This window comes from Loxodonta africana, chromosome 11 (assembly GCF_030014295.1).
Source record: "Loxodonta africana isolate mLoxAfr1 chromosome 11, mLoxAfr1.hap2, whole genome shotgun sequence".
Taxonomy (NCBI): domain Eukaryota; kingdom Metazoa; phylum Chordata; class Mammalia; order Proboscidea; family Elephantidae; genus Loxodonta; species Loxodonta africana.
Window position 1 is genome coordinate 12,611,361 of NC_087352.1, and position 23,880 is coordinate 12,635,240.

General features: G+C 51.2%; 2 protein-coding genes across 4 annotated transcripts in view; one reads left to right on the forward strand and one right to left on the reverse strand.

The window, feature by feature from the left end:
• The window catches only part of SYMPK (symplekin scaffold protein), a 36,900-nt gene extending 26,248 nt beyond the window's left edge, over positions 1-10,652 (reverse strand). The window contains exons 1-8 of one of the 2 annotated variants that reach the window (XM_064293849.1): positions 10,532-10,652; positions 7,630-7,753; positions 7,416-7,481; positions 6,051-6,104; positions 5,889-5,962; positions 3,220-3,346; positions 2,039-2,288; positions 67-237 (exon numbers count right to left, since the gene is read on the reverse strand). In XM_064293849.1, the coding sequence (XP_064149919.1) occupies positions 67-237; positions 2,039-2,288; positions 3,220-3,346; positions 5,889-5,962; positions 6,051-6,104; positions 7,416-7,481; positions 7,630-7,734 (847 nt within the window). In that variant the 5' untranslated portion in view covers positions 7,735-7,753; positions 10,532-10,652. Of the gene's footprint in view, positions 1-66; positions 238-2,038; positions 2,289-3,219; positions 3,347-5,888; positions 5,963-6,050; positions 6,105-7,415; positions 7,482-7,629; positions 7,754-10,373; positions 10,478-10,531 lie in introns of those variants that run through there. The other variant, XM_023543180.2, reaches the window with a different exon arrangement.
• Positions 10,653-10,654: 2 nt separating this feature from the next.
• FOXA3 (forkhead box A3) lies at positions 10,655-23,275 on the forward strand. Of its 2 annotated transcripts, none has more exons than XM_023543182.2 (2): positions 10,655-10,756; positions 18,797-23,275. In XM_023543182.2, exon 2 carries the CDS (start codon positions 18,827-18,829, stop codon positions 19,784-19,786), a length of 960 nt encoding a protein of 319 aa, XP_023398950.2. In that variant the 5' UTR covers positions 10,655-10,756; positions 18,797-18,826; the 3' UTR covers positions 19,787-23,275. The 2 variants fall into 2 exon arrangements, with proteins under 2 accessions (XP_023398950.2, XP_064149920.1); XM_064293850.1 differs by lacking the exon at positions 10,655-10,756 and adding an exon at positions 11,295-11,479.
• The last annotated feature ends 605 nt before the right edge of the window (positions 23,276-23,880 follow it).

The window sequence follows — 23,880 nt, forward strand, 5'->3', positions numbered from 1 at the left end:
GCTGGTATTTCCTCAGGAAAGATCAAACTGGTCAGTGAAGAGGGATAGAGGAAGGGACCAACTGACCGTGCAGGGTTTCGTAGGCCTGGATCACCTCCGACATGAACATGGGCCTCTGGCGGGCAATATTGGCAAGGGAGCCCAGTGCCGTGGTCAGGTTGATGGAGGAGATGGCGGGGTGCACCATGAACTTGAGCAGCTGCTCCAGGGCTGCCTTGCCCTCTTCCCACAGCACGTCTGATGAAGGAGAGAAGAGAGTCAGTCAGGAGGGTGCTTTCTCCCAGGTCTCCGGAGAGATCAGCCTTTAGGGCCAAAAGGAAGGAGGGACCCTGGTACACAGATATGTGTGAATGGCTGAAAAAACAAGAAAATTTAGTGGTTGAAGAGTCCCATGAGACTATCAGTATAAAAATTTAGTTATGCAGTTGTTCAAAGCATGGCTTTGCAAAAGTTAAAGACTAGAAATAATTTTAAGTATCTAACTGTATAAAACTAACTGTATGAACTACATTGATATAAAAGTTTTAATACCTATACATATGTCTGTACACGCAGACAAAAAACTCAGAGTCCCTGGTACCACCACTGTCCTCAATCCAATCCCCTAAAGTTAACCTTTAACATCTTGGTGGTTATTCTTCTAGGCATTTTCTATGCAAAAATATACTGAATGCCACATGATCTGGTATAGTGAATAAAAAGACCACCTAAACGCCCATCAACAGAGAATTGCTTAACAGAATATGATGTAACCAGATTACAGAATATTATGTAGAAATTTAATATGATTTTGATTAGCAAGGAGGTTACTGTGGAGTTAAACAGCCTGTCAAACAATACACAAGAACAGCTAATATTTATGAAATGTTTACTACACCGACCATATAAATTCACCAAATTCTCACACCAAAACCCTAAAGTCAAATGTCAGTAACAAAACTAAACGTGTTGCCGTAAGTTGATTCCAGCTCATAGCGACTACACGACAGAGAACTGCCCATAGGGTATCCAAGGCAGGAATCTTCACAGAAGCAGACTGCCACATCTTCCTCCCAGAGTGGCTGGTAGGTTCAAACCGCTGACCTTCCAGTTAGCAGCCGAGTGTGCTTAACCACTGCTCCACCAGGGCTCCGTGATTTCAATGATAATAATCCCCAATTTATCAATGAAGAAACAGGCTCAGAGAGAACAGGCCACTTGCCCAATAGTAGAACTAGCATTTGAACCCAAGTCACCATACTCCAATGCCTCTTAGATGAAAATATAAAGCTTGGTCCCATTTTTTAAACAAAAAAGCAAATAAATGCAGAGTTATGAATATATACCTACAAATGTCTACATCTACATTAAAAAGCTGTAGAAAGAAACACAATACTCTTAATAGCATTTACCCCTGGAAAGTAGAACTGGGGGCAAATTTTCCGTTTTTAAGTTATATCTCTCTATATAGCTTGACGCTTTTAGTGAGCATGTGCTATTTTTAAGGGGCTCTGGTGGCGCAGTGGTTAGGTGCTCAGCTGCAAACCTGAAGGTGGGTGGTTTGATCTTACCAGACGCTCTCTAGGAGAAAGATGTGGCAGTCTGCTTCTGTAAAGATTTACAGCCTTAGCAGCCCTGTGGGATGGTTCTACTCTGTCTACAAGGTTGCTATGAGTCAGAATTGACTCAATGGCAATGGGTTTGGTTTGTTTTGGCTTATGTCTTACTTTTATAACTAGCAATGAAAGCACCAGTGAAATGAAGTGCCCACACCTCCATGGAGCCTCACTACAAAGCTGTGAAAGGTGCACTATTCTCATCACCATTTTACAAAAAAAGAAAATGAAGTCCCAAGAGAAGTCACTTGCCCAAGTTCCCACGATGAATCAGTGGTGAAGCTGGAATTTGAGCCTGGCATCAGGCTCTTCACCATCACACTAGTTGTTCCCACAAATTAAACAGCAGGAAAGAAAGGGAGGAAGGAGGGGAGTGACAGGCAGAAGTTCCAGGGGTTGGAGCAGTGATGGGTATGAGGCACCCGCTGGTGGGCAGCACTCACTGTACTGAATGTAGGGGTGGTCGCGAGGGATGCGGTCCAGGCTGATGTCGTGCTCCTGGCGCCGGGGCACCTCTGAATCCGCCATGCGGGGCGACAGGGTGACGATGAGGCCCTCCACAAACTTGATGGCGTGAGTGCGGATGCCGTCATTGTCGGAGTCCAGCAGCAGGATGATGTCCCCAGCCATGGCCGACACCATGTCCCAGCAGGCCTCCTGGAGCTCACTGATGACCCGTGACTTCACCATCCACTGCCAGCAGCCCAGAGAGGGACAGACACAGGCACGGGGATAACAAAAGACATCAACTGCCAACACCCTCCCCTCTACCCAGAGACCCCTAAGTGATGATGGACTCATTTATTTGGGAAACATTTACTGAATTCTAACTCTGCCCCTGGTCCTGTGGTAGGTGATGCTGGCGACAGGACCCACTGGTGACCAAGACAGGCCTGGCCTTGCTCTCATGGGGCTCACAGTCCAGTGGAGAAGACAGATTCATCCCTAGACAGTGACAACCCAGAGTGAGTAGAGGCTGAAATCTTAATAACAATCCTCACCTTATGAGGTGTGGAGATGAAATAGATTCATTCATTTCATTAATGTCAATAAGCACCACACCACAGTGTGTTCCTGTCCCGCACAGCATTTACCACAGTCCACAATTAATTTGATTCTTGGATTAGTTTCCGTCTCCCCACTGGGTTCTGAGTCCCAAGAAGGTAGGAACCGGACTGTCTTGGTCACTGCTGTAGCCCCAGCAAGACCCTGCACAGTTAGTGCCCAAGGAATGTTTGATGGATGGATAAAAAGAGGGAGGTAGGGAGGGAGGGAGGGAAGGCTAAATGGACAGATGGAAAGGACGGATGGACAGATGGATGAAAGGATGGGTAGAGGGATGGATGGATGACTGGAAGGAAGGAAGAATGGATTGATGGAGGGAGGGATGGAAGGAAGGAAAGAGGGACAGGAAGATGGATGGAAGGATGGATAGAAGAAAGAATTACCAGCAACGCCCTGACAAGCAGACTACATCAAATACCCTTGTTTTATGCTCCCACAGACCAACAGCACATCTTGCCCATAAAGAATTTGATGACTCTGGTTTTGACTCATAATGGATTTGATTAGTCTGGAAACAAGATGTGTCAGGATGGGATGTCCTCAGGTAGGGAGGGCTCACCTGCAGGGCCACTTTATAGAGCTGGGTCATGGTGAGGATGGCCTTCTTCACCACATTCACATTCTCGTCCCTCAAGAGCATGTTGAGGTTCGCGATCAGTTTCAGCAGTAACTCAATGTCTCGCTTGCTGGGGATGGAGGTAAAAAGGGAAGGTCAAAGTGGTCTTAGGGCAGGTGGTGGGAGCTGGGGGTCTAGGAGGGAAGGGAAATCCTGATTTCAGTGTCCCAGGGGACTGGAATAGAGGTGGGAAGAGGGAATGGCAGCAGGTCAGCTGTGAGGGCAGGAGCTGCATTTGTCTTGTTTGCTGGCACATCCGGAAGCTGAGAACAATGCTTCTTACCTTCTGACAGAGGCCGCCCCTGGACCTTCTATCTGGGTTGGTCTTGCAGCACCCAGCCTCCTCATCCCCTTTTACTCCTACTGTTGTTCATATAAGGGGCAGTACAGCCAGGCAGCCTGGGTTTAAATTCTGACTCTACAACATACCAGCTGCGTGAATCTGGGCAAGTGACTTTCTCATTTAGAACACTACTATCTACCTCATAGGTTGCTGCAAGAATTGTTAAGACTTGCAAATCGCTTAGAACAGTGCCTAGCACATAGAAAACATCAGTAAACGTTAGCCATCTTTAAAACACTTTGCTTTACATAATCTCCAGTTCTGTTTACTGATTTGATTACCTACGGCTGAGGGCTCTGAAGGTGGATCCTTTCCTCATCAGTAGAGACCCAGGGCCTACAACTAGCAGGTACTCAGGATTTGTTCAAGGAAAGAATAAATGAAATGCCTTCAATTAAGTGTCTGTTTAATGAATAAAGAAACTCGAGAAGACCATATTGAGAGCTCAGTACATGAACATAAATTTCACAATATCTATTACAATCAGAAAGTAGATATTAATCGAATCAGTCAAAAAATAAAAACCTCATCTGTAAGCCCACGAAGGCAGGAACGATACCGATGTTTCGCTCGCTGTTATGTCCTACAACCTGACACAGGTGCCTGGCACACAGCAGGCATCTGATACACATTTGCTGAACAACTGAACTCTTTGCAAACTCAGGAGGATTTACCAAGAATTCTCCCAGGGAAGGGAGGAGATTTGAGAGTTTAGCTGCGGAGTCATATAGAAAAAAAAAACAAAGATTTTTTATACATGGGTTAAAACCCCAGCCCTGCCACATATTAGCTGTTTAGACCTTAAGAAACTCACTTCACCTCTCAGGGCCTCAGTTTTCTATTCAGTGAAATGGGCCTAATAATTAATCCATACTGTTACTTTGAGGACTCAATAACCGAGTACGTAAAGCATTTGTTATCAAACCAAAATCAAAACAGTTGCCACTGAGTCAATTCCGACTCGTAGCAATCTCGGGTTGCAGAGTAGAACTGGGCTCTATAGGGTTTCTTGGCTATAATTTTTATGGAAGGAGAGCTCTAGGCCTTTCTTCCACGGTACTGCTGGGTGAGTTAGAACCGCCAACTTTTTGGTTAGTAGCTGAGTGCAAGCCATCTGCGCCTCCCAGGGACCTGGGATTTAGTAGAGTACCTGCCGAACAGAAACTATTCAATGATTAGGGAATATTTGATTTCTTCCCAGTCACAATGCAACCCAGTAAATGTTGAATGAACGAATAAGGGAATGACCCCATTTTTCCTCTCTGTGAAAGGAGGGTAACACCAGCACCCATCCCCTAAGACTGGTATGAAAACTGCCAGCAATGATACGGGAAAGGACCTTCTACAGTACACGGCAGCATGAGCGTCCCATGTGGCAGTGACTACTATTATCAAGTTCATTCGTTTAGCAAATACTTATTATTCAGCCCCTACTATGTGCCAGTGCTGTTCTAGACACTGGGGATGCAGTGCTCAGCAATACAGAAAAGGCCAGCCCTCATGGAGCTGATGTTTTGGTGGGGAAGAGAATAATCTAAGTAATTTCAATTCGTGAGGCCCACTACAGAGCACAGGGTGAACAGAGGGCCTGAGGCGTGTGTGCTGTACTGGAGCCGTCAGGGCTCTCTGAGGAACAGACCCAAGTGGAGTGCGAGGCTCCCTGGGGACGCGGGCCCGCTAACAGGACAGCAAGCACAGGAGCCATGAAGCAGAATGGTGCTTTCTGAGGGTCAGCAATGAGGCCAGTGACAGGAGTGCAGACAGGGAGACAGAGGGTCAGGAGAGATCAGAGAGACCGCCAGGAGTGAGAAGAGGTGAGGGTGAGGAGTTTGGGTTTCAGCCTCAGTGAGATCACAGGCCAGTGGAGGCCTGAGAGCGGGGGATTCCCATGTCAGCAGGACCGCTCTGGCTGCCACATGCAAGAGTAGAAATGGAGAACCAGTGGGAAGGACACTGGATGTGCAGAACTAAGGGTGGCTTGGACCAGCAGAGGAGCAGGGGAAGTCGCTGAGAACTGGTCAGGTCCTGTACGTATTTTAAAGCAGAGCTAACAGTCCTTATTGACGACGCAGATGTGAAGACTGCGAGAAGTACAGAAATCATGGATGACGAAAGAGTCCGACCTTTTAAATATTTGCTGGGGAGTCGGTGTGTGGGGAGAATGGGTCTAGGAAATGGAGGGCAGGGCTGTCAGGGCAGGACCAGGCCTGCAGCTGGAGAGACTGATTACACCAGGGGGGCTCCCGGGGCTCCCTGCACCTCCCCGTACCAGGCCTCCTCAATGAAGCCGATGACAAATTTGCGCACTTCGATGGACTTGTCTGCTTGGAAGGCGATGATCTCCTGCCGAGGTCAGGAAGGAGGGGAGTCAGGGCTGTGCCAGGACATTCCCCCCTGCCCCCAGCTCCTTTTTCTCCCATTGGTCACTCACGTCCAGGAAGTTGTCCAGTAGTGTGGGGTCTTTGTTGATGATCAGCTCTTGGACCTACAAGGAAATTGGGGTGGGGAGGAGAAACACATATGTAAAACCAGCTCCGATCAATGCTGACAGGAGAGTACAGGGGAAAACAGCATGGGAGCAGACGGCAGATAAACTCAGTTCAAATTCTGGTTCTACCACTCCCCACCATGGTCCTGGACAAGTGGCCTTCCCGCTCTGAGCCTCAGTTTGCTCTGCTGTAAAATGGAGATCTTAAACATCAACTCACTGGGCTGCTACCAGACCTCAGTGAGATTCCACAAGGTGCAGGTCTTGGTACATAGTGTGTATGTGTTACACAGGGAGCAGAAGAAAGGGGAGCATGCCCCAGGGCTCCTACCTCCCTGAGGTTTGACATCTTTCCACCTGTCCATCACATCAATTATCTGTACTCTCCTGCTGCTTGCTGCTTCCTATTCCCGATTCAGCCGTGAGAATCCATTTCCCACAGCCCTTGTGCCTGCCAGGCTCTTTGGAATCAGCTTGTCTTGTCAACATCTGCATACCAGTTCAGGACCAGGAAGGAACCTGGATCCTAGTACGTTTAAGGAGTTGTTGAGTGGCCCTCACAACCACCCCATGAGGGAGGTACTGTCAGCATCCCACGCTACAACAGGATGGAGTCTCCTAGCCACATGGAACAAGGAGAACTGGGGCTCTCACACGTGCAGCCTGACCCCATCTCTAACTGCCTCCTATTCAGAACCATTCCCAGCCCATCAAATTCTCACGTCCTCTTTTGCCTTTGCACATGCTATTGTGCTCTCTGCCTGAGATGCTCTCCATCTCTCACTTGGCCTGTCTCTCTCCTTCTTATCCTTCACATCTCAGCTCCTCCCAGAAGCCCTCCCTGACTTCCCAGGCTGGGTCTGGTGCCCTCTGGGCTCCCACAGCATCCTGGGCTCTTCTGTCCCAGCCCTGCACACTCTGGGTCATCACTGTCTGGTGACATGTATGTCTTCCTCACTACACTGGACCCTGGTAGAGAGGAAATGCAATGAAGAGGACAGGGAGTTAGATTTGGATTCCAGGATTCAAGTCCTAGTTCAGCCAGCTCCTAAAGGAGTGACCCCGGGCTAATCGTACAAGTTCTGAGGCTCTACTCCCTTCTGTATACAACAAGAATGACGTTTCTCCACCTTGTGGAGCTGTGGTGAGAGTGAAATGAGATCATGCCCATACAGCACTGGGCACCATGCTCATATACTAAGTCCTTGATACGTGGATGCTAGTGTTACCGCCAGTGTTTTCTCTTCCACAGGTTCCCACTCCCGTCCCCTTGTCCCGCCTTAGCCCACCCCCCTCCCCACCCCTCACCTGTTTGAGCACTGTGATCTTTGAGTCATTGGTGATCAGTGCTGCCTGGTTCAGGAGATCCACCACCTAGAGGGGAAAGAAAGGCAGGGGGTGGTGCTGGCCTTGCCAGCCTAGCCCATTGGCACTCCCAAGGCTCTGTGATCTGGGGGTGGGGGTGGCCCGCCGAAAGCCAGGGCTGTGCATCCCAACTCCGAGCCCTTCTCTCCACACTCACCCTTTCTGAGGTGGTCATGCCATCAATGCCTGCTCCCTCCTCTTGTGTGAAAAACTGAGAGGCCACACTCCGGCGGGTAACACTGTCCCCACTGCTGCTCGCCATGGCTGCTGTCAGGTATCCCCTGGGGAAGAAGGGGATGGGTCAAGCTGACCTACACCCCATCATCAACACAGGGCTCAACCCACTTCCCCAGCCTGTCCTTTCCTTGTCCTGCCTTCCAAAGTCCCGGCCTACTCCAGACTACATGTACGTGTGCATGGTGGTTGTAATCTGGGGGAGACTGATGTCACTCGCCTTCCCTGATGGACTTCAAGGTCAGAGGCAGGTCCCCAAGTTCCAGCTCCAGTACTTTATATACAGCAAGCAGACCAGAATATCTGCTGAATGGCTGGATGCCAAGTGAACCACAGAAGCCACCTTACTGGTCTCCATGCTTCCTGTCTCCCCATCAGGGCTGTGCTCTGACTTTCTCAAACAAAGCTCTGAGGAACTCCAATCATGGAGCAGCCCTGCCCACAGCAGGTACCCGATACATCAGAAAAGCCCTAGTTAAAGAGATTATATTACAGCTATTCTCTGGAATACTATGGAGCTGGGAGGGGAGGGGGGACTTTTGGACAGTGGTGGCTCAGTGATAGGATTCTAGCCTTCCATGAGGGAGACCTGGGTTTGATACCCAGTCAGTGCACCTCATGCGCAGCTATCACCTCCCTGTCTGTGGAAGCTTATGTGTTGTCAAGATGCTGAACAGGTTTTGGTGGAGCTTCCAAACTAAGACGAACCAGAGAGAAAGGCCTGGCTATCTACTTCTGAAAATCAGCCAGCGGAAACCCTACAGATCACAACAGTCCGATTCCCAGCCAATCGTGTGTGTGGCCAGGACCAGGCAGCATTTTGTTCCATTGTGTGTGGGGTTAGCATGAGTTGGAGACTGACTGGACGGCCGCTAGCAATAACATCCCAAAGTTATACTGGTAATATCATAAAATGATTAGTGTAGAAGGATCTCGATGACAGCTCTATTCGTAATAGCAAAAGGCCAGAAACAACCCACACGTTCTTAAATAATGGAACTGGTTGAAAAATTATGATACAACCACATGATAAATACTATGCCACTGGAAAAAGGACTAAGAGGAAAAAGAAAGAAATAAAGAAAATCTTTATACACTGATGGGGAGCAGACTCCTGTGTTATATTAAGTTAAAGGAAGTAAAGAGGAAGGTGGTGTTTATCACCATATGCTCCACTTCTATAAAAACAAATATATACATATATACATACAAAAAAGCAAACAAACAACAAACTGAAAAGACAAACCAAAAACCGTAAGTGGGAGAAAACAGTAAAAAAAAAAAGTGGCGGATCTCATGTACTATCAGGACAGGATGTCTACGACAGTCTGCTGTGTCACAAAACAGTACGTGCAATTCAATCCATTTCTGCCAAGCTTCTGCGTGTGTATTCACAGAATAACCTGAGGTAAGAAACTTAATCTCTCTGGGTCTCAGTTTCTTTCTCTGTACAATGGGGATGGTAACAGTGCCTGACTGCCAAGGCTATTCTTAGTATATGTAGTAAATGTTAGATGAGTATGGCTATTGTTACCTACACGGGAAAAGAGCTGAAGAACAGTCCACAAACCATTAGCAATAATCACCTCAGGGGAACAGAATTTAGGGAGGGCAAAAAAGATACATTTTTAAAAAGGAACATTATGTACGGTACAGAGTAGCTATTTGATAGATGTTTGCTGAATGAATGACTACAGTTATGGATTGAATTGTGTTCCCCAAAAACGTGTGTCAACTGGGCTAGGCCGTGATTCCCAGTATTGTGCAACTGTCCACCATTTCGTGATCTGATGTGATTTTCCTATGCATTGTAAATCCTATCTCTATGATGTTAATGAGGCAGGACTCAATCTACAGGATTAGGTTGTCTTCTGAGTCAACCTCTTTGGAGATATAAAAGACAGAGAAGCAAGCAAAGAGACAGAAGGACCTCATGGCATCAAGAATGAAGTACCAGAAAGGGAGTGGGTCCCTGGGTTGAGAAGCTACTAGACCAGGTGAAGATTAATGACAAGGACCTTTCCCTAGAACAGACAGAAAAAGAAAGCCTGGAGCTGGCGCCCTCAACTCGGACTTCTAGCCTCTTAGACTGGGACAAAATAAATTTCTCTTTGTTAAAGCCATCCCTTTGTGGCATTTGTTAGAGCAGCACCACATAAGTAAACTGAGTAAACAGCCTCTTGCCTATGCTCCCTGCTGCCTGTCACTCCCACATCTCATTCAAAGTCGACCCAAAATCCTCCCCAGGAGTGCTACGCAGGGGAAGTGACGTTTGCGCCCGGCCCCAAAGGATGAATGGGAATTAGCCAGGCAGAATGGGTAAAAGGGTACTGCGGGCAGAAGGGTCAGCATGTGCAAAAGCCATGAGGCGGGGAGCTGCACGGCAAGTTTGAGGAACCGAAAAGCCGGTGCAGCTGTGAGAGGTGGGGGGTGAGCAAAAAGGCAGCGAGGAAGCCGGCGAGGTCGGCGGGGCGGGCGCGCTTTGGGGGCCACATTGGAACTTTGCCCTGAGGGCACTGGGGAGCCACGGAAGGGTGCTGAGCAGGGGAAGAAACAAGGGTCCCGAACGCCACTGCTCCCCTCTCCTGTCGCGGCCCCCCAGCGCCCCCGCCTTCTGAGGGCCCCTCCTCCCTTCGTTCCCCGGCCCCCACGCCGTCCCCCGCTCACCGCGGCTCCGGCCTCCGTCCCCCTCGCGCCCCCTCAGCAGCGCCTCCTCACAGACGCCACCGACGCCATCTTTCCCTCGCCGCCGTGACACTGCGCACGCGCTGCGCACGCAGGGCTGCCGGGAAATGGAGTCCAGACCGCCCCGACCCCGCCCTTACCTCGTGCGGCGCGAGCGGCCTTCCTCACTTCCCCAGAGTGCCCTGAGACCGCCCCTCACAGGCTTCCGGGAAATGTAGTCCCTTGGTAGAGGCACAGGGCGGAAAGGGAGCTAGAGGCTTCTGGGAAATGGAGTTCCCAGTGGTTCCGAGTCCCTGGACGGCGGGGTTGGAGAGCTTAAAGAATCCCGGAGGCGAAGCTTCGAGGTGGTCTGTTGTCCTAGTGTGGTATGATCAGAGGCCCGGTTTCCCCATCCTTAGCCCTGACCCTTTCTTTCCAGTCTGAACATTTCCAGCCGTCGGAAGCCTCAGTCTTCTCATCTGTACATTGGGAGTGCGGTTTCCAGGCTCTGCTAAGGGTCCTGATAGTGGTACATCGGTACCCCTAGAGCGCCCTGCGCGCTGCGCCCCTTTCCTCCGCCGTTGCCATGCTGGGCTCTGGATATTGGTTCTCTTTTGTCGAGGTGATGAACATGTCCCTCCCCCTCGGGTAGAAGTGCTCCAGAGCTGTACCTTCGGGGCCTTTAATATCAGCAGGGTCTCACCCCGGCAGCTCCCTCACTCTTCAGCCATCTCCTGCTCTCGCGTCCCCGGAATGCGGTCCCCGGCGCCTGAGGTCTCTCTCCTCACAGTCCCGCAGGGGGCGCCCCAGGCCGAGCGCACCGCCCTCGGGGAGGCGGGAGGGCAGTCCGGGGCGGGCGAGGGGCGGGGGTGTCCCGGCTATAAAGCGTGGCCGCGTCCCGCGGCGCCCGGGACGGCGGGGACCCCGGGCGGTCGGACGGGCAGGCGCCGTTCGGAGTCGGGCCGTTCCTGCTGAGCGATCTGAAGTGTTCCGTTCCCCCGGGACCGGAACGGGAGCGGGTGGGGGCGCAGGCCCCGGGGATGCTGGGCTCGGTGAAGATGGAGGCCCATGACCTGGCCGAGTGGAGCTACTACCCCGAGGCGGGCGAGGTGTGTCCTCGGGGATGACGGAGCGGGAAGTGGGGGGCAGGCACCCGGGTGTGGGTTTAAATGGGGACAGGGATAGGCGCGTGGGCTCAAACGGGACCGGGGCATCTAACTGGGGAGACAAGGAACGGGGGACACGAAAACCAGGTGTGCGAATCCGGGACAGGGGACAAGGCATGGACTCGCGGCTTCGGCAGGCGAGCCGGGTTGAGGGCTCAAATAAGAGTCAGGAAAACGTAGGCAAAGGTCAGGTCATAGTTTAAACGTGAAGGCTGGGTTTTGGGGACCCGAAATCCCAGGGATTAAAATGAACAAACCAAAGATAGGAATCCGAGCTCCAGGGTAGCGGACAGAGTTGAAGAATTAGGAAATGGGGTTCAAAGTTGGAGGAAAGATAATGAGCTGGGGGTAGGGAGAAACCACTAAGGGAGGTTTGCGGTGGGAGCAAGGAGTCCTGATGGCGCAGTGGTTAAGCGTTCAGCTGCTGCTGCTGATGGAAAGGCCTGAGGTTTGAACCCACCAGCTGCCTCGCGGGAGAAAAGACCTGGCTGGCCATTTGCTCCTGTAAAGATTACAGCCTTGGAAACCCTATTGGACAGTTCTACTTTGTCCTATAGGGTCACTATGAGTCGGAATCGATTGGACGACAATAGGTTTTGGAGGTGGGAGCTCAGGTTTAGAATATGGTGGTAAAGTTGGGGGTTCAGGAATGAGGATCAAGGTGGCCATCTAAGATAGGGCCAGGAATAGTGGTTGGCACGCAGGAGTACGAGATGGGGGTGTTCAGAGATGAAGCTTTCTTTTGGGGGTCCGAGATAACAGACAGGTTAGAGTTGGGGCTCGGATAGATGTGGGCATCACCTTTGCGGGTATTTAGAGGGTGTGTTTCAATCTCCATCCTCCCATCCTTCCCCAGGACTCGCAGCCCCTCCCAGCTGAACTTAACTGCTATTAGAGTCCTTTAGCAGGGACTCCCCTCTTTGGAGGGTGGAGGGTTTCAGATTATCCCTGCCCCCCAGCAACCTCCAGCAATTGCTAATGTCCTCATCCAGTCTGATTTTAGACAAGGCCTCCTTGGATTTGTGGGTGGGGGTTTATCCTAATTCCCTCAGGCCAGGAGACAAGAAGTCCTTCTCCAAGTCTAACTACTGTTCCCCTTGTTGCAAGGATTCCTGCTGCTTTCTTTACTCACTCTATAGTCCACATGGAAATCCTGGTGGCATAGTGGTTAAGAACTACGCCTGCTAATCAAAAGTTTGGCAGTTGGAATCCACCAGGCCCTCCTTGGAAACTCTGTGTGGCAGTTCTGCTCTGTCCTACAGGGTCACTATGAGTCGGAATCGACTGGACGGCATTGGGTTTTTTTTATAGTCCATATTGTGAGACCTGGGAGTAGGGGATCCTAGTCTGAGAGTTACGGGGTCTGGATGCTTGTGTTCCTAACCTGGAAGGAAACTGCAAGCTTGAGGTGGGGATGTGAGGCTGGAATGGCTGAGTTTTCCAGGGAGACTGAGATCTGGGGGTTATGTGGGCCCCAGCATGCCTGAGTCCTGGGTCTGGGGTTTGAAGCTGTAGGGTGGGTCTCCTGGATCCCCAGACCTGTGGGGCCTGGCAGTGTGCCTAGGAGGGGCCAGTCATGGGGCAGTGGAAGTGTGAAGTGCACGTGGGATAGGGAAGGGCCAGCTGGGGAAGGGGCTGGGAGTGTTGAGAGGTAGAGGCGGGGCAGCTAGAGGTGTCAGTGGTGAGATGGGAAAGGTGGAGACCAGGGTGGGAAGTGGAGGCTCCTGGCTAGTGGGGGGATTCTAGCCGGGCCTCCTGGAGAGCTCAGAGTCTAGGCATTTGGCTTAAGAGGACCATCCACTAATTAGTGTTTTGGGGGCACATCTTAGAAGTAGTTTGTGGGCGAGTCTATGCTGGAGGAATCAATATTTGGGATGCAGTCTGGATGGATCCAAGTTTAGGGGAACAATTTGCACGGACAGTCTAGATAACTCAGAAATTGAAGGACAATCCAGAGGGGATCAACATTTGGGGACAGTTTGGGGGCATATTTTAGAAGAGTCCACATATGGGTAGCTGGAAATGGTTTGGAGGGTACTGTCTGGGAGTCTCCCCAAACCCTCCCATCAGATTAACCCACCTCCTTCCCTCTGGGCCGGAACAATGGGGCCAGAAATACCTACACTCACCCAGCAACCAACAGGGTCCTCAAACCACCTCTTCCTGCTGGGGTGATGTTGATACCCCCAGGCTGGCTCCCTGTCAAGAGAGTTTGGAAAGTTATCACCCCTGGTCCACCCCTACTGGCCTCAGGTTCTTAGAGATCAGCTGATCCACTGCTCCCCCATTTTAGAGATGGAAAATTGAAGCCCAGAGGAGTGTTGGGGGCTGCTTGAAGCCCAGGGCTGGGCCAGGGACTGGACACTAGGCTTCTGGCTTTGCACTGCCTACCTCTGCTCCCGTCACACCCTCCCTCAGGAACAATAAGGAAATGAAAGGGAAGAAATTCTAGCCTCCTGCAGTGGGGGTGCAGGTCCCCTGAGGGCTTCCCCCCATCTCAGCCCCACCCTGGCGGGGGAGATCCGGCTTAGACCCGGACACCGGGCTTCACCTCAGCCCTGGGGCGTGGGAAAGCCTAGGGTGGATTAGGGCAACTACAGAGCTTGAGGTCAGACCTAAAGGAGGACTTCCTGGTGGGTGGGAAAGCCAGTAAAGGAGGGCCCTAGGGTCTCAGTCTGTCTTACTCTGCTATACAAGAACTTAGCTGAGTTAGAGAATTGGTGGGAGGGGGTGCGGGTGGCAAAAGGACTTAGAAATCCCTCCCCAACTCTCTCTGGATCCCACTGAATTCATTGCCTCCTTTCATCTCTGAAGGACCCGCCTTCCTTATTCTGGGGAGGGGGCAGAGCCAGCCAACCAGGGGGACACAGTGGGTGGAAGAGGGAAGTAACTTTGGCTCCGGTTTCAGTGTTGAACTTTTGGGGCAATGGTGATGCTGAGGGAAGGAGACAGATACCAAGATGTTCTGAGGGAGAAAGAGATGGGAGGTGGCAGGGGAGTGGGGGAGAGAGACAGAAAGCCATGGAAGGGTGGAGAGAGACAGGGGAGGGATGGGAAGGAGGGACAGGGTGGGGAGCAGACGGGGGGAGAGGTGGGGTTGAGGAGAGGAAGGCAGAGAAGGGAAGGGATGGTGGCAGGTGAGACAGGCAGGAAGAGAGAGACGGGGCGGAGGGGGTGTGAAAGAGATACAGACCCAAAGAGGGAAGAAGAGAGGGAGAGCAAAGGAGATGGGGGAGAGAAGGGAAAGAAAGGAGGAGAGAGGTGGAAGGGGGAAGAGAGAGAGGGGGAAAAGACAGAGGGGAAAAGAAAGATAGAGGGAGAAAGGGAACCATGGAGACATGAAGAGGAAAAGAACTTAGAGTTACTGAGACAGGAAGGAGACAGACAGACAGACACAGACAAAACCAACCGAGAGCTCCAGGGATAAAAGAGAGAAGAGCTACCTGGAGAGACTTGCAAAGGAGCGAGGGGAGGATTCTTGACTGGGACTCTGACCTGGAATTGGTTGCCACCTGGCCCTGACTACCCCAGTGGCCATGGGCAAGTCCCTTTTCTCTCTGGACTTTGGGACCCGCAGGCACTGACAGTGCAGGCAGGGGAGGAGATGGGACCTCCTGACCCACACCAAAGCTGGCTCTGGCCAGAGCTATGGCAGCTCCCCCAGTGCCCTGGGACCCCCGGCTGCAAATGGGGACACTGCCTTCCTGGTCTCCCTGGAGGAGGAGGCAGGGCAGATGGAGATGTAGATGTAAGAGGAAGGAGACAGGCTGGGAGAGAGCAGGTGAGAGGGATAAATAGAGGATGAGAAAAACCATCATCGAAATCAGTTGCCATCAGGTCAGCCTGATTAATGACGACCCATGTGTGTCAGGATAGAACTGAGTTCCATAGGGTTTTCATTGGTTGATTTTCAGAGGTAGATCACCAGGCCTTTCTTCCAAGGCATCTCTGGGTGGACTTGAACCTCCAACTTTTGGTTAGCAGCTAAGCGCGTTAACATTTTGCACCAAGGACTCCTAAACCATCTTTGTTTTTGTTGTGTGCTGTTGAGTCAGTTCTGACTCATAGTGACCCTACAGGGCAGAATAGAACTGCCCTATAGGGTTTCCTAGGCTGTAATCTTTATGGGAGCAGATCACCAGGTCTTTTCTCCTTCGGAGCTGCTGGTGGGTTCGAGCCACTGACCTTTCAGTTAGCAGCCAAGCGCTTAACCATTGTGCCACCAAGGCTCCTTGTAGGTTCACATCTACCATGCCTTGTATTTTCCTTGTTTATCTTCCTGACTTTTATGCTTTTATAGTATGACCTAGAACACAGGTTCTAGAGCCAGACTGCCTGGGGTCAGAATCCCAGTTCTTCCCCACACAGGCTATGTGACCCTGGACAACCGCTCTGGGCCCCAGCTTCCTTAGCTGTAAAATGGGCACAATAATAGCGCCTCCACCATGGTGTGGTTGTAAGGGTTAAAGGAGACAGTTCCTGGGAAGTGCCTGGCACAGCTGAGTATTTCTTGAATTTATGGAAGAATATAAAACCGATTGCCGTGGGGTGGATTCTGACTCACGGTGACCCCATGTGTGTCAGAGCAGAACTGAGCTCCAGAGGTTTTCAGTGACTGATTTTTCAGAAGAAGATCACCAGGCCTTTCTTCCAAGGTGCCTCTGGGTGGATTTGAACCTCCAACCTTTTGGTTAGTAGCTGAGCCTTTAACCGTTTGCACTACCCAGAGACTCCGTGAAGGAATATAAAGAGGGTTATTTAAAGAGACATAGAGATGTGTCTCGGAGCCCTGGTGGCACAGTAGTTAAGAGCTCAGCTGCTAACCAAAAGGTCAGCAGTTTGAATCCATCAGCTGCTCTTTGGAAACCCTATGGGGCAGTTCCACTCTGTCCTACAGGGTCGCTATGAATCAGAATCAACTCGATGGTAATCGGTTTGCTTCTGGTTTGGCTTAGAGATGTGTCTTAGAAAAAGTACAGCCAGAATGCTCCTTAAAAGCGAGAATGGCGAGACTTTGTCTCACATGCTTTAGACATGTTATCAGGAGGAATCAGTCCCTGGAGAAGGATGTCATGCTTACTAAAGTAGAGGGTCAGCAAAACAGAGGAAGACCCTCAAGGAGATGGATTGACACAATGGCTGCAACAATGGGCTCAAACCTAGCAAAGGTTGTGAGGATGGCGCCGTGTTTTGTTCTCTCGTACGTGGCGTTGCTATGAGTCGGAACTGACTTGATAACAACAACAGAGCTGTGTACCCTATTTCCCTGAGTTAAGATGCATGTATTTTTCCCATTTAAACATTTCTGAGAAAGAAATGTGTTTTACAGTTGATGTATCTAACAATTATAATTGGTGGTGTTTTTTTTCTGTTTTTATTGATACACAAAGGAGCCCTGGGGTGCAATGGTTAAGCGTTCATCTGCTAACCAAAAGGCCGGTGATTTGAACACATCAGCGGCTCCACAGGAGAAAAGGCCTGGCAATCTGCTACCGTAAAGATTACAGCCTAGGGAACCCTAGGGAGCAGTACTACTCTGTCATATGGGGTCGCTATGAGTTGGAATTGACTCAACAGCAATGGGTATTGATACATAAAAGAGCAGTGCAGTTTACAAACATGATGTCTTAGATTTGGCCACAGGTGGTAAACAGATAATATGTGATCAGGTTGAAACACATGAATTCTGGTACTCAAGTACTTTTGACTCTAAAGAAACTAATTTTTTTTAACCTAAAGAATTGATAGCTATACCTACATGTAGATTAGATTATTCGAGAGATCGGAAGTTCTCATTTTCCGTTGGTCTCAGGACCTCTTTACACTCTTAAAAGTGATTGAGGATCCCCAAAAGTTTTTGTTGACGGGGACCACATCTATTGATACAGGTAGTCCCGACTTACAATGTATCTGAGTTATGACAAACCATACTTACAGCCTTTCACTTTTTTAATACATCTTACCATTAGTAATATGTACTGCATACAGTGTTGCAACACGTAATTTGCTGATGTCATCATATCTGTAAGTTTCTCTGTAATGTTTCCAACCCCCAAAGACAAATAAAGATCAGCTTTCTAAAGATACTGATAGTAAAAGGCAAGAATAATGAAAACTTAAAAAAAAAAAACCTGAGGTGTTCGACTTACGTCACAACCAACTCACGACAGAGTTGTAGAAACAGAACCCTGTCGTAAGTCCGGGACTGCCTATATATACCATAAAAAACAGAAAATTTAAAAATACGTATTAATCTTCATTTTAAAATAGCAATAATTTGTTCATATACATAACACATCTTTATTAAAATATATTTCCAAAAATTGTAGAGAGAGGAGTGGCATTGTTTTACATTTTTGTAAATCTCTTTAATCTCCAGCTCAAAAGAAGACGCTGGATTCTCATAGCTGCTTCTGCTTTCGGTCTGTTACGATATCACATGTCACACAACAGCTCTGGAAAACTCCACTGTATACTCATGACAGAGTGAAAAAGCAAAAAGGGAGAGTGCAAGTGGTTTTGACCTCCTTGTTGTTGTTAGTTGCCGTCAGTTGGCCTGACTCATGGCGACCCTAGGTACAACAGGATCAGACCGTTCTGATCCATAGGGTTTACACTGGCTGAATTTTGGAAGTAGATTGCCAAGCTTTTCTTCCTGGCCCACCTTAGTCTGGAAGCTCTGCTGAAACCTGTTCGGTATCATAACAACACCCAAGCCTCCACTGACGGATGGGTGGTAGCTGTGCTTAAGGTGCCTTGGCCGGAAATAGGACCCAGGCCTTCTGCATAGAGGGCGAGAATTCTACCTCTGAACCACCATTGCTCCCTTTTGATGTCGTGGACACCCTGAAGGGGTTTGGAGACTCCTCAAGGTTTCCCAGACCACAGTTAGAGAATCACTTAAAGATGGAGCTCGGGGGCACAAGTGTGTAGGGGAGGGAGGGCAGGGAAGTAGGGAGAGAGATGTTAAGAGACAGCTTTCTACAGAGAGAAGTCCTGGTGGTGCAGTGGTTAAGTGCTCTGCTGCTAACTGAAAGGTTGGTGGTTCAAATCCACCAGCCACTCCACGGGAGAAAGATGTGGCAGTCTGCTTCTGAAAAGATTACAGCCTTGGAAACCCTATGGGGCAGATAAACTCGACACCAGCGGGTTTGGGATTGATGAAGAGACTGGTAGAAAGAGGCAAGACAGACAGACAGATGGACAGCAGCAGATGGAGACCCACTGACCCCTTGCCATCTCTCTTTTCTCTCCTCGCAGGTCTACTCCCCGGTGACCCCAGTGCCCACCATGGGCCCCCTCAACTCCTACATGACCCTGAACCCCCTGAGCACTCCCTACCCCCCGGGGGGTCTCCCTGCCTCTCCACTGCCCTCTGGACCCCTGGCGCCCCCAGCCCCCGCAGCCCCCCTGGGGCCTACCTTCCCAGGCCTGAGTGCCGGTAGCAGTGGGGGCAGCAGCTCCGGGTATGGGGGCCCAGGCCTGGGGCTGGTGCATGGGAAGGAGCTGGCGAAAGGGTACCGACGGCCCCTGGCCCACGCCAAGCCGCCCTATTCCTACATCTCGCTCATCACCATGGCCATCCAGCAGGCGCCGGGCAAGATGCTGACGCTGAGCGAGATCTACCAGTGGATCATGGACCTCTTCCCCTACTACCGGGAGAACCAGCAGCGCTGGCAGAACTCCATCCGCCACTCGCTGTCCTTCAACGACTGTTTCGTCAAAGTTGCACGCTCCCCGGACAAGCCGGGCAAGGGCTCCTACTGGGCCCTGCACCCCAGCTCAGGGAACATGTTCGAGAACGGCTGCTACCTGCGCCGCCAGAAGCGCTTCAAGCTGGAGGAGAAAGTGAAGAAAGGAGGCAATGGGACCTCCACTGGGAGGAACGGCACTGGGTCTGCCACCACCACTGCCGCCACCGCTGCTGCCACTGCTGCCTCCCCGCCACCGCAGCCCCACCCTCCGCCCCCCGAGCCTGAGGTCCAGGGTGGGGAAGATGTGGGGGCCCTGGACTGTGGCTCACCCACTTCCTCCACCCCCTACTTCACGGGCCTGGAGCTCCCAGGGGAGCTGAAGTTGGACGCACCCTACAACTTCAACCACCCTTTCTCCATCAACAACCTGATGTCGGAACAGACACCAGCGCCTCCCAAACTGGACGTGGGGTTTGGGAGCTATGGGGCTGAAGGTGGGGAACCCGGGGTCTACTACCAGGGGCTCTATTCCCGGTCTCTGCTTAATGCATCCTAGCAGGGGAGATGGGAGCATGGTGGGTGGGGTATGGCTGTAGCTCACACCATCAGGCTTTCAGGGCCTGATCCTCCTGGTTGACACTTTGCTTGTCCCACGAGTTAACATCTTGGTTGGTCTCCTGCTAACTGTGATGACTGCCGTCTTTGAAGGCATCCTGTTGATCCGCTGGGTACTGTGATGACCACCATTGCCACAATCTTGGTTGGCCCATTGGGTACCGTGAAGACTGTCATGTTGATTGATATTATTGGTTGATCCATTGGGTGCTTTGATGGCCACCATCTAGGGTGACGTCTTGGTTGGTCCTTTTGGGTGCTGCGATGGCCATCTTTTTGGCTGACACTTTGGGTGTGATGGCGATACGATTTCAATTACGTCTTTCTTTGGCCCATTGGGTACTGTGATCACTTCTTTCTTGGTGGATTTCTTGGCACAGTAGGAGCCAAACTGGCCGCCATCCTGCATAACATCTCTTTTGGCCCACTGGGCGCTTTGATATCAGTGGACTATTGTGCACCACGATAACACAGCCCCTGTGTTGGCCATGCCATTAGCGTCTTTTTGGTGTGGGTTGTGTGGAGGACAGAGATGGGAATACTCCTTGGTTTTCTCTGGAGCCCATCCCCCTCCTCTGGTCCAGGAGAAAGGAGAAGGGGCTGGTTAGGGAGTGGGGAATTTCTACTGAAGTCTGGTTCTTGCCTGGGAAGCGGGATACTGGCTGTGTTTGACCATTAAAGGCACCGTTTCCGCCTCTTTCTGCATGTCTCTTTTCCTCGGCAGATGAGCCCTGTGGGGCTTGAACACCTGAATTTCTGTTCTCCTGTCCCCTCTCCTTCCTGCTCCTAAGAGCTCTGGGGGAGCGGGCAGAGGCATCGACCTGACCTTTGGCTCTTTGCTGTCCCTGACCCCAAGGACAGTTTGTTCAAAGATAGCAGCCCCCGCAGTGTGGGGCCAGAGCAGCAGGGGGAGGTGGCTCTATGGTGACCAAGGCCATCTCCCCACCCCCATTTCGCAGACACACACCTCTAGTCTGTCTCTCAGGATCAGGGAGCCTGGGGGTTACTCAATTTTTGATTAAGCTGGGTAGGAGAGAAAGGGACAGATGAGGTGTTAATTGAAGAACTGGAGACAGTGTGTGTATTGGCATTGATCTATGTGTGTGTGATGCCATGTGGTGTGTGTCTGTCTGTCCAAGTGTGTTTTTGTGTGTGTTGTGAGGGCCTCTGTGGATCACAAGATATCACTATACCCATTGGGGTCCCTGTGGTCTACCACAAGGTGTTTGCTGTTGTTTGTATCCCTCGATTGTGTGGGGAAGACTTCAGTCTCTGGGTGTGTGTGTCAGTTGAACCTCTGGGTGTGTGCTTCTGTGGGTATCTTGGGATATCAGGGCTTGCATATGTGTCTTCATTGTTTTGTGTTTGTGGTTCTCTTTGGACACCAATCTCTGGGTCCCTCTTGGGTCTCACAAGGTTAGGTGTCTGTCTCGGTATGTCAGTTTGTCTGGACACCCACGGCCTCAAAGAGTATGTGTGTGACTGCATTCAGGTTGTGGGTCTGCCTGTCATTGTGTGTCTTATGTGTATCTCTGGGAGTCAACGTATGTCCATGTGCTTAAGACCAAGTACGTGTGTGTGTGTGTCTGCCATTTTGTGCCTCCCTGTGTGTGGAGGGTCAACCCACCCTAGAGGGTATCTGTCTCTCTTGGGGGTGGGTATGTGACGAGGGGATTTTGGCGGTGGGACCTAGGTGTCTCTGTTCCCCTGGTCTCTCCCTAGACTCTGAGTCAGTTTCTCTGTCCCCAGGTGTTCTGAGAGAGTGGCTCTCTAGGAAACACAACTGTGTACTTCACCCCCCTTATTTCACAGAGTGGAGACTGAAGCCCAGAATGGGAAGGGGCTGAGCCAAGTCTTTCAGCGTGGCAGGAGCAGGTGGGCAGGGCTGGTGTGATGTTGGCCATACCATTACTGGCTCTTTGGTGGGGGTTGGGTGGGGGATGGAAATGGGAATACTCCCTTTGCCTTTGCCTTTCTTGGTGGTTGGCTCTCTAGCCACTCATTCATTCATTCAACCAGCCATTCAAAGACCAAAGACTTTGCTTATCCACCTGTGTGTCTGTGTATATGTGTGTGATGTGTGCATGTGTGGCATGTGATGTATGTGGTGTGTGTTTGTGATATGTGTGTATGTGGCATGCGTGGTGTGTATGATGTGTCTATGTGATGTGTGGTGCATGTGTGTGTGGTGTGATACGTGTGTTTGGTGTGTGATGTGTGTGGTATGTCTGTGATGTGGGGTGTGTGATGTGTGTCATGAGTTTGTGGTGTGTGTGTGGTGTGTGTCTATGTGACGTGTATGTGGTGTATGTGTGTGTGGTGTGAGTGTATGGTGTGTATGTGATATGTGTGGTGTCTTACGGGTGCAATGTGTGTGGCATGTGTGATGTATGTGGTGTGTGATGTGTGTGGTGTGTATGGTGTATGTGTGGTGTGATGTGTGTGTGGTGTGTGTGGGGTGTGGTATGTGTGATGAATGTGTGTGATGTGTGTATGTGGTGTGTGTGATATGTGTGGTGTGTGTGATATGTGTGTATATGATATGTGTGGTGTGTATGATGTGTGTGACTATGTGATGTGTGTGTGGTATGTGTGTGATATGTGTGTATACGTCTGGTGTATGTGTGTGATGTGGAGTGTGTGATGTGTGTCGTGAGTTTGTGGTGTGTGTGTGGTATGTGTGACGTGTATGTGGTGTATGCGTGTGTGGTGTAAGTGTATGGTGTGCGTGTATGTGATATGTGTGGTGTCTTATGGGTGCGATGTGTGTGCCATGTGTGATATATGTGGTGTGTGTGTGCTATGCGTGTGGGGTATGTGTGGTGTGATGTGTGTGGGGTGTGGTGTGTGTGATGTATGTGGTGTGTGTGTGATATGTGTGTATGTGGAGTGTGTGGTGTGGTGTGATGTGTGTGTGGCATGTGTGGGGTGTGATGTGTGTGGTACGTGTGGCATGTGATGTGTGTGTGGTATGTGGTATGTGTGTGTGACGTGTGCCTGACGTGTGTGGTGTGTGTGTGTGGCATGTGTGATGTGTGTACTGTCTCTCCCAGTTTCCATGTGTCCATCTATCTCCTTATCTTATTATAGTGTCATCTCTGTGTCACTGTGTCTCTGACCCTCTCTGGGGCCTTTCTCTCTGCCCCTTGGTTTCTTTGTTTATAGTGCTCCATCCCTCTCTGACTTGTCTTCTGTCTGTGTCTCTGATTCTTTCTCTGTGTCGCTTTGACTCTGTCGTTCCCTTTCCCTGGGACTCTGCCTCCTTCTCTTGGGGGCTCTGTCTCTTCCTCTCTGGGGTCTGTCTCCTTCCTTGGATCTCTGGTCTCTCCCTGCTCTCTCTGGCCGCCTTCTTTCTCTCCGGCTCCCCTAGTTTCTGCCTGTACCTGCCACCACAGGCTGCCGGGCCCTCTATTTCTGTCGCTGTGCCTGCCTTGCCCAGCTGCGTGTCACCCCCGCCCCCTGCCGCGCTGGCTCCCTGTCAGCCGTCCCACCAGCCTCGCTGTCCTGGGCAGGCTGGGGAATTCCTCCTGGTTCCTGGAAAAAACAACTGGGGCCGAGAGAAAGGCCCTCAGTCTCCCCGGGTGCCTGCCCCCCTCCCTCAGGCCTGGGGGTCTCTCCCGGAGTCGGGCGGCCTGAGGCAGGAAGCCCTGCGGTTTCTGGCTTCTCCCAGGCGGCCTCCGGATCTGGCCCCCGCCCCCCGGCCAACAGCCCAAATATTATTCCGCGGGAGGAGTCGGTGGCTGCAGGAGGAGGCCCAGGCTGAAAGAGGCTTTCAGGGCAGCCAGGCCTGGGGCTTCCTGTCCCCAGACCTGGGCCTCAGGCCGCCCCAGTGGGGACCTCAGGTGGCCGGAGGGGCGGGGTGTTGTTGTAGGGTCCTGGCGGGAGGGTGGGGCCATCCATCAGGGTGTCTGGTGGCCACCAGCTAGGCAAGCGTGGGCAGGTGTGACCCCCACCCCAGGGACAGCCGGCTCCCGTCCAGCGTGGAAAAGTACCACGGTCAGACGTGGGACGCATGGACAGACATGGGGACGCCAG

Bases quoted from the DNA above. Each gene is read 5' to 3' on its own strand.
- FOXA3 (XM_064293850.1), top strand. From the start codon at position 11,411: ATGCTGGGCTCGGTGAAGATGGAGGCCCATGACCTGGCCGAGTGGAGC. The intron at 11,480-18,796 runs GTGTGTCCTCGG...CTCTCCTCGCAG, and splicing joins ACTACCCCGAGGCGGGCGAG to GTCTACTCCCCGGTGACCCC.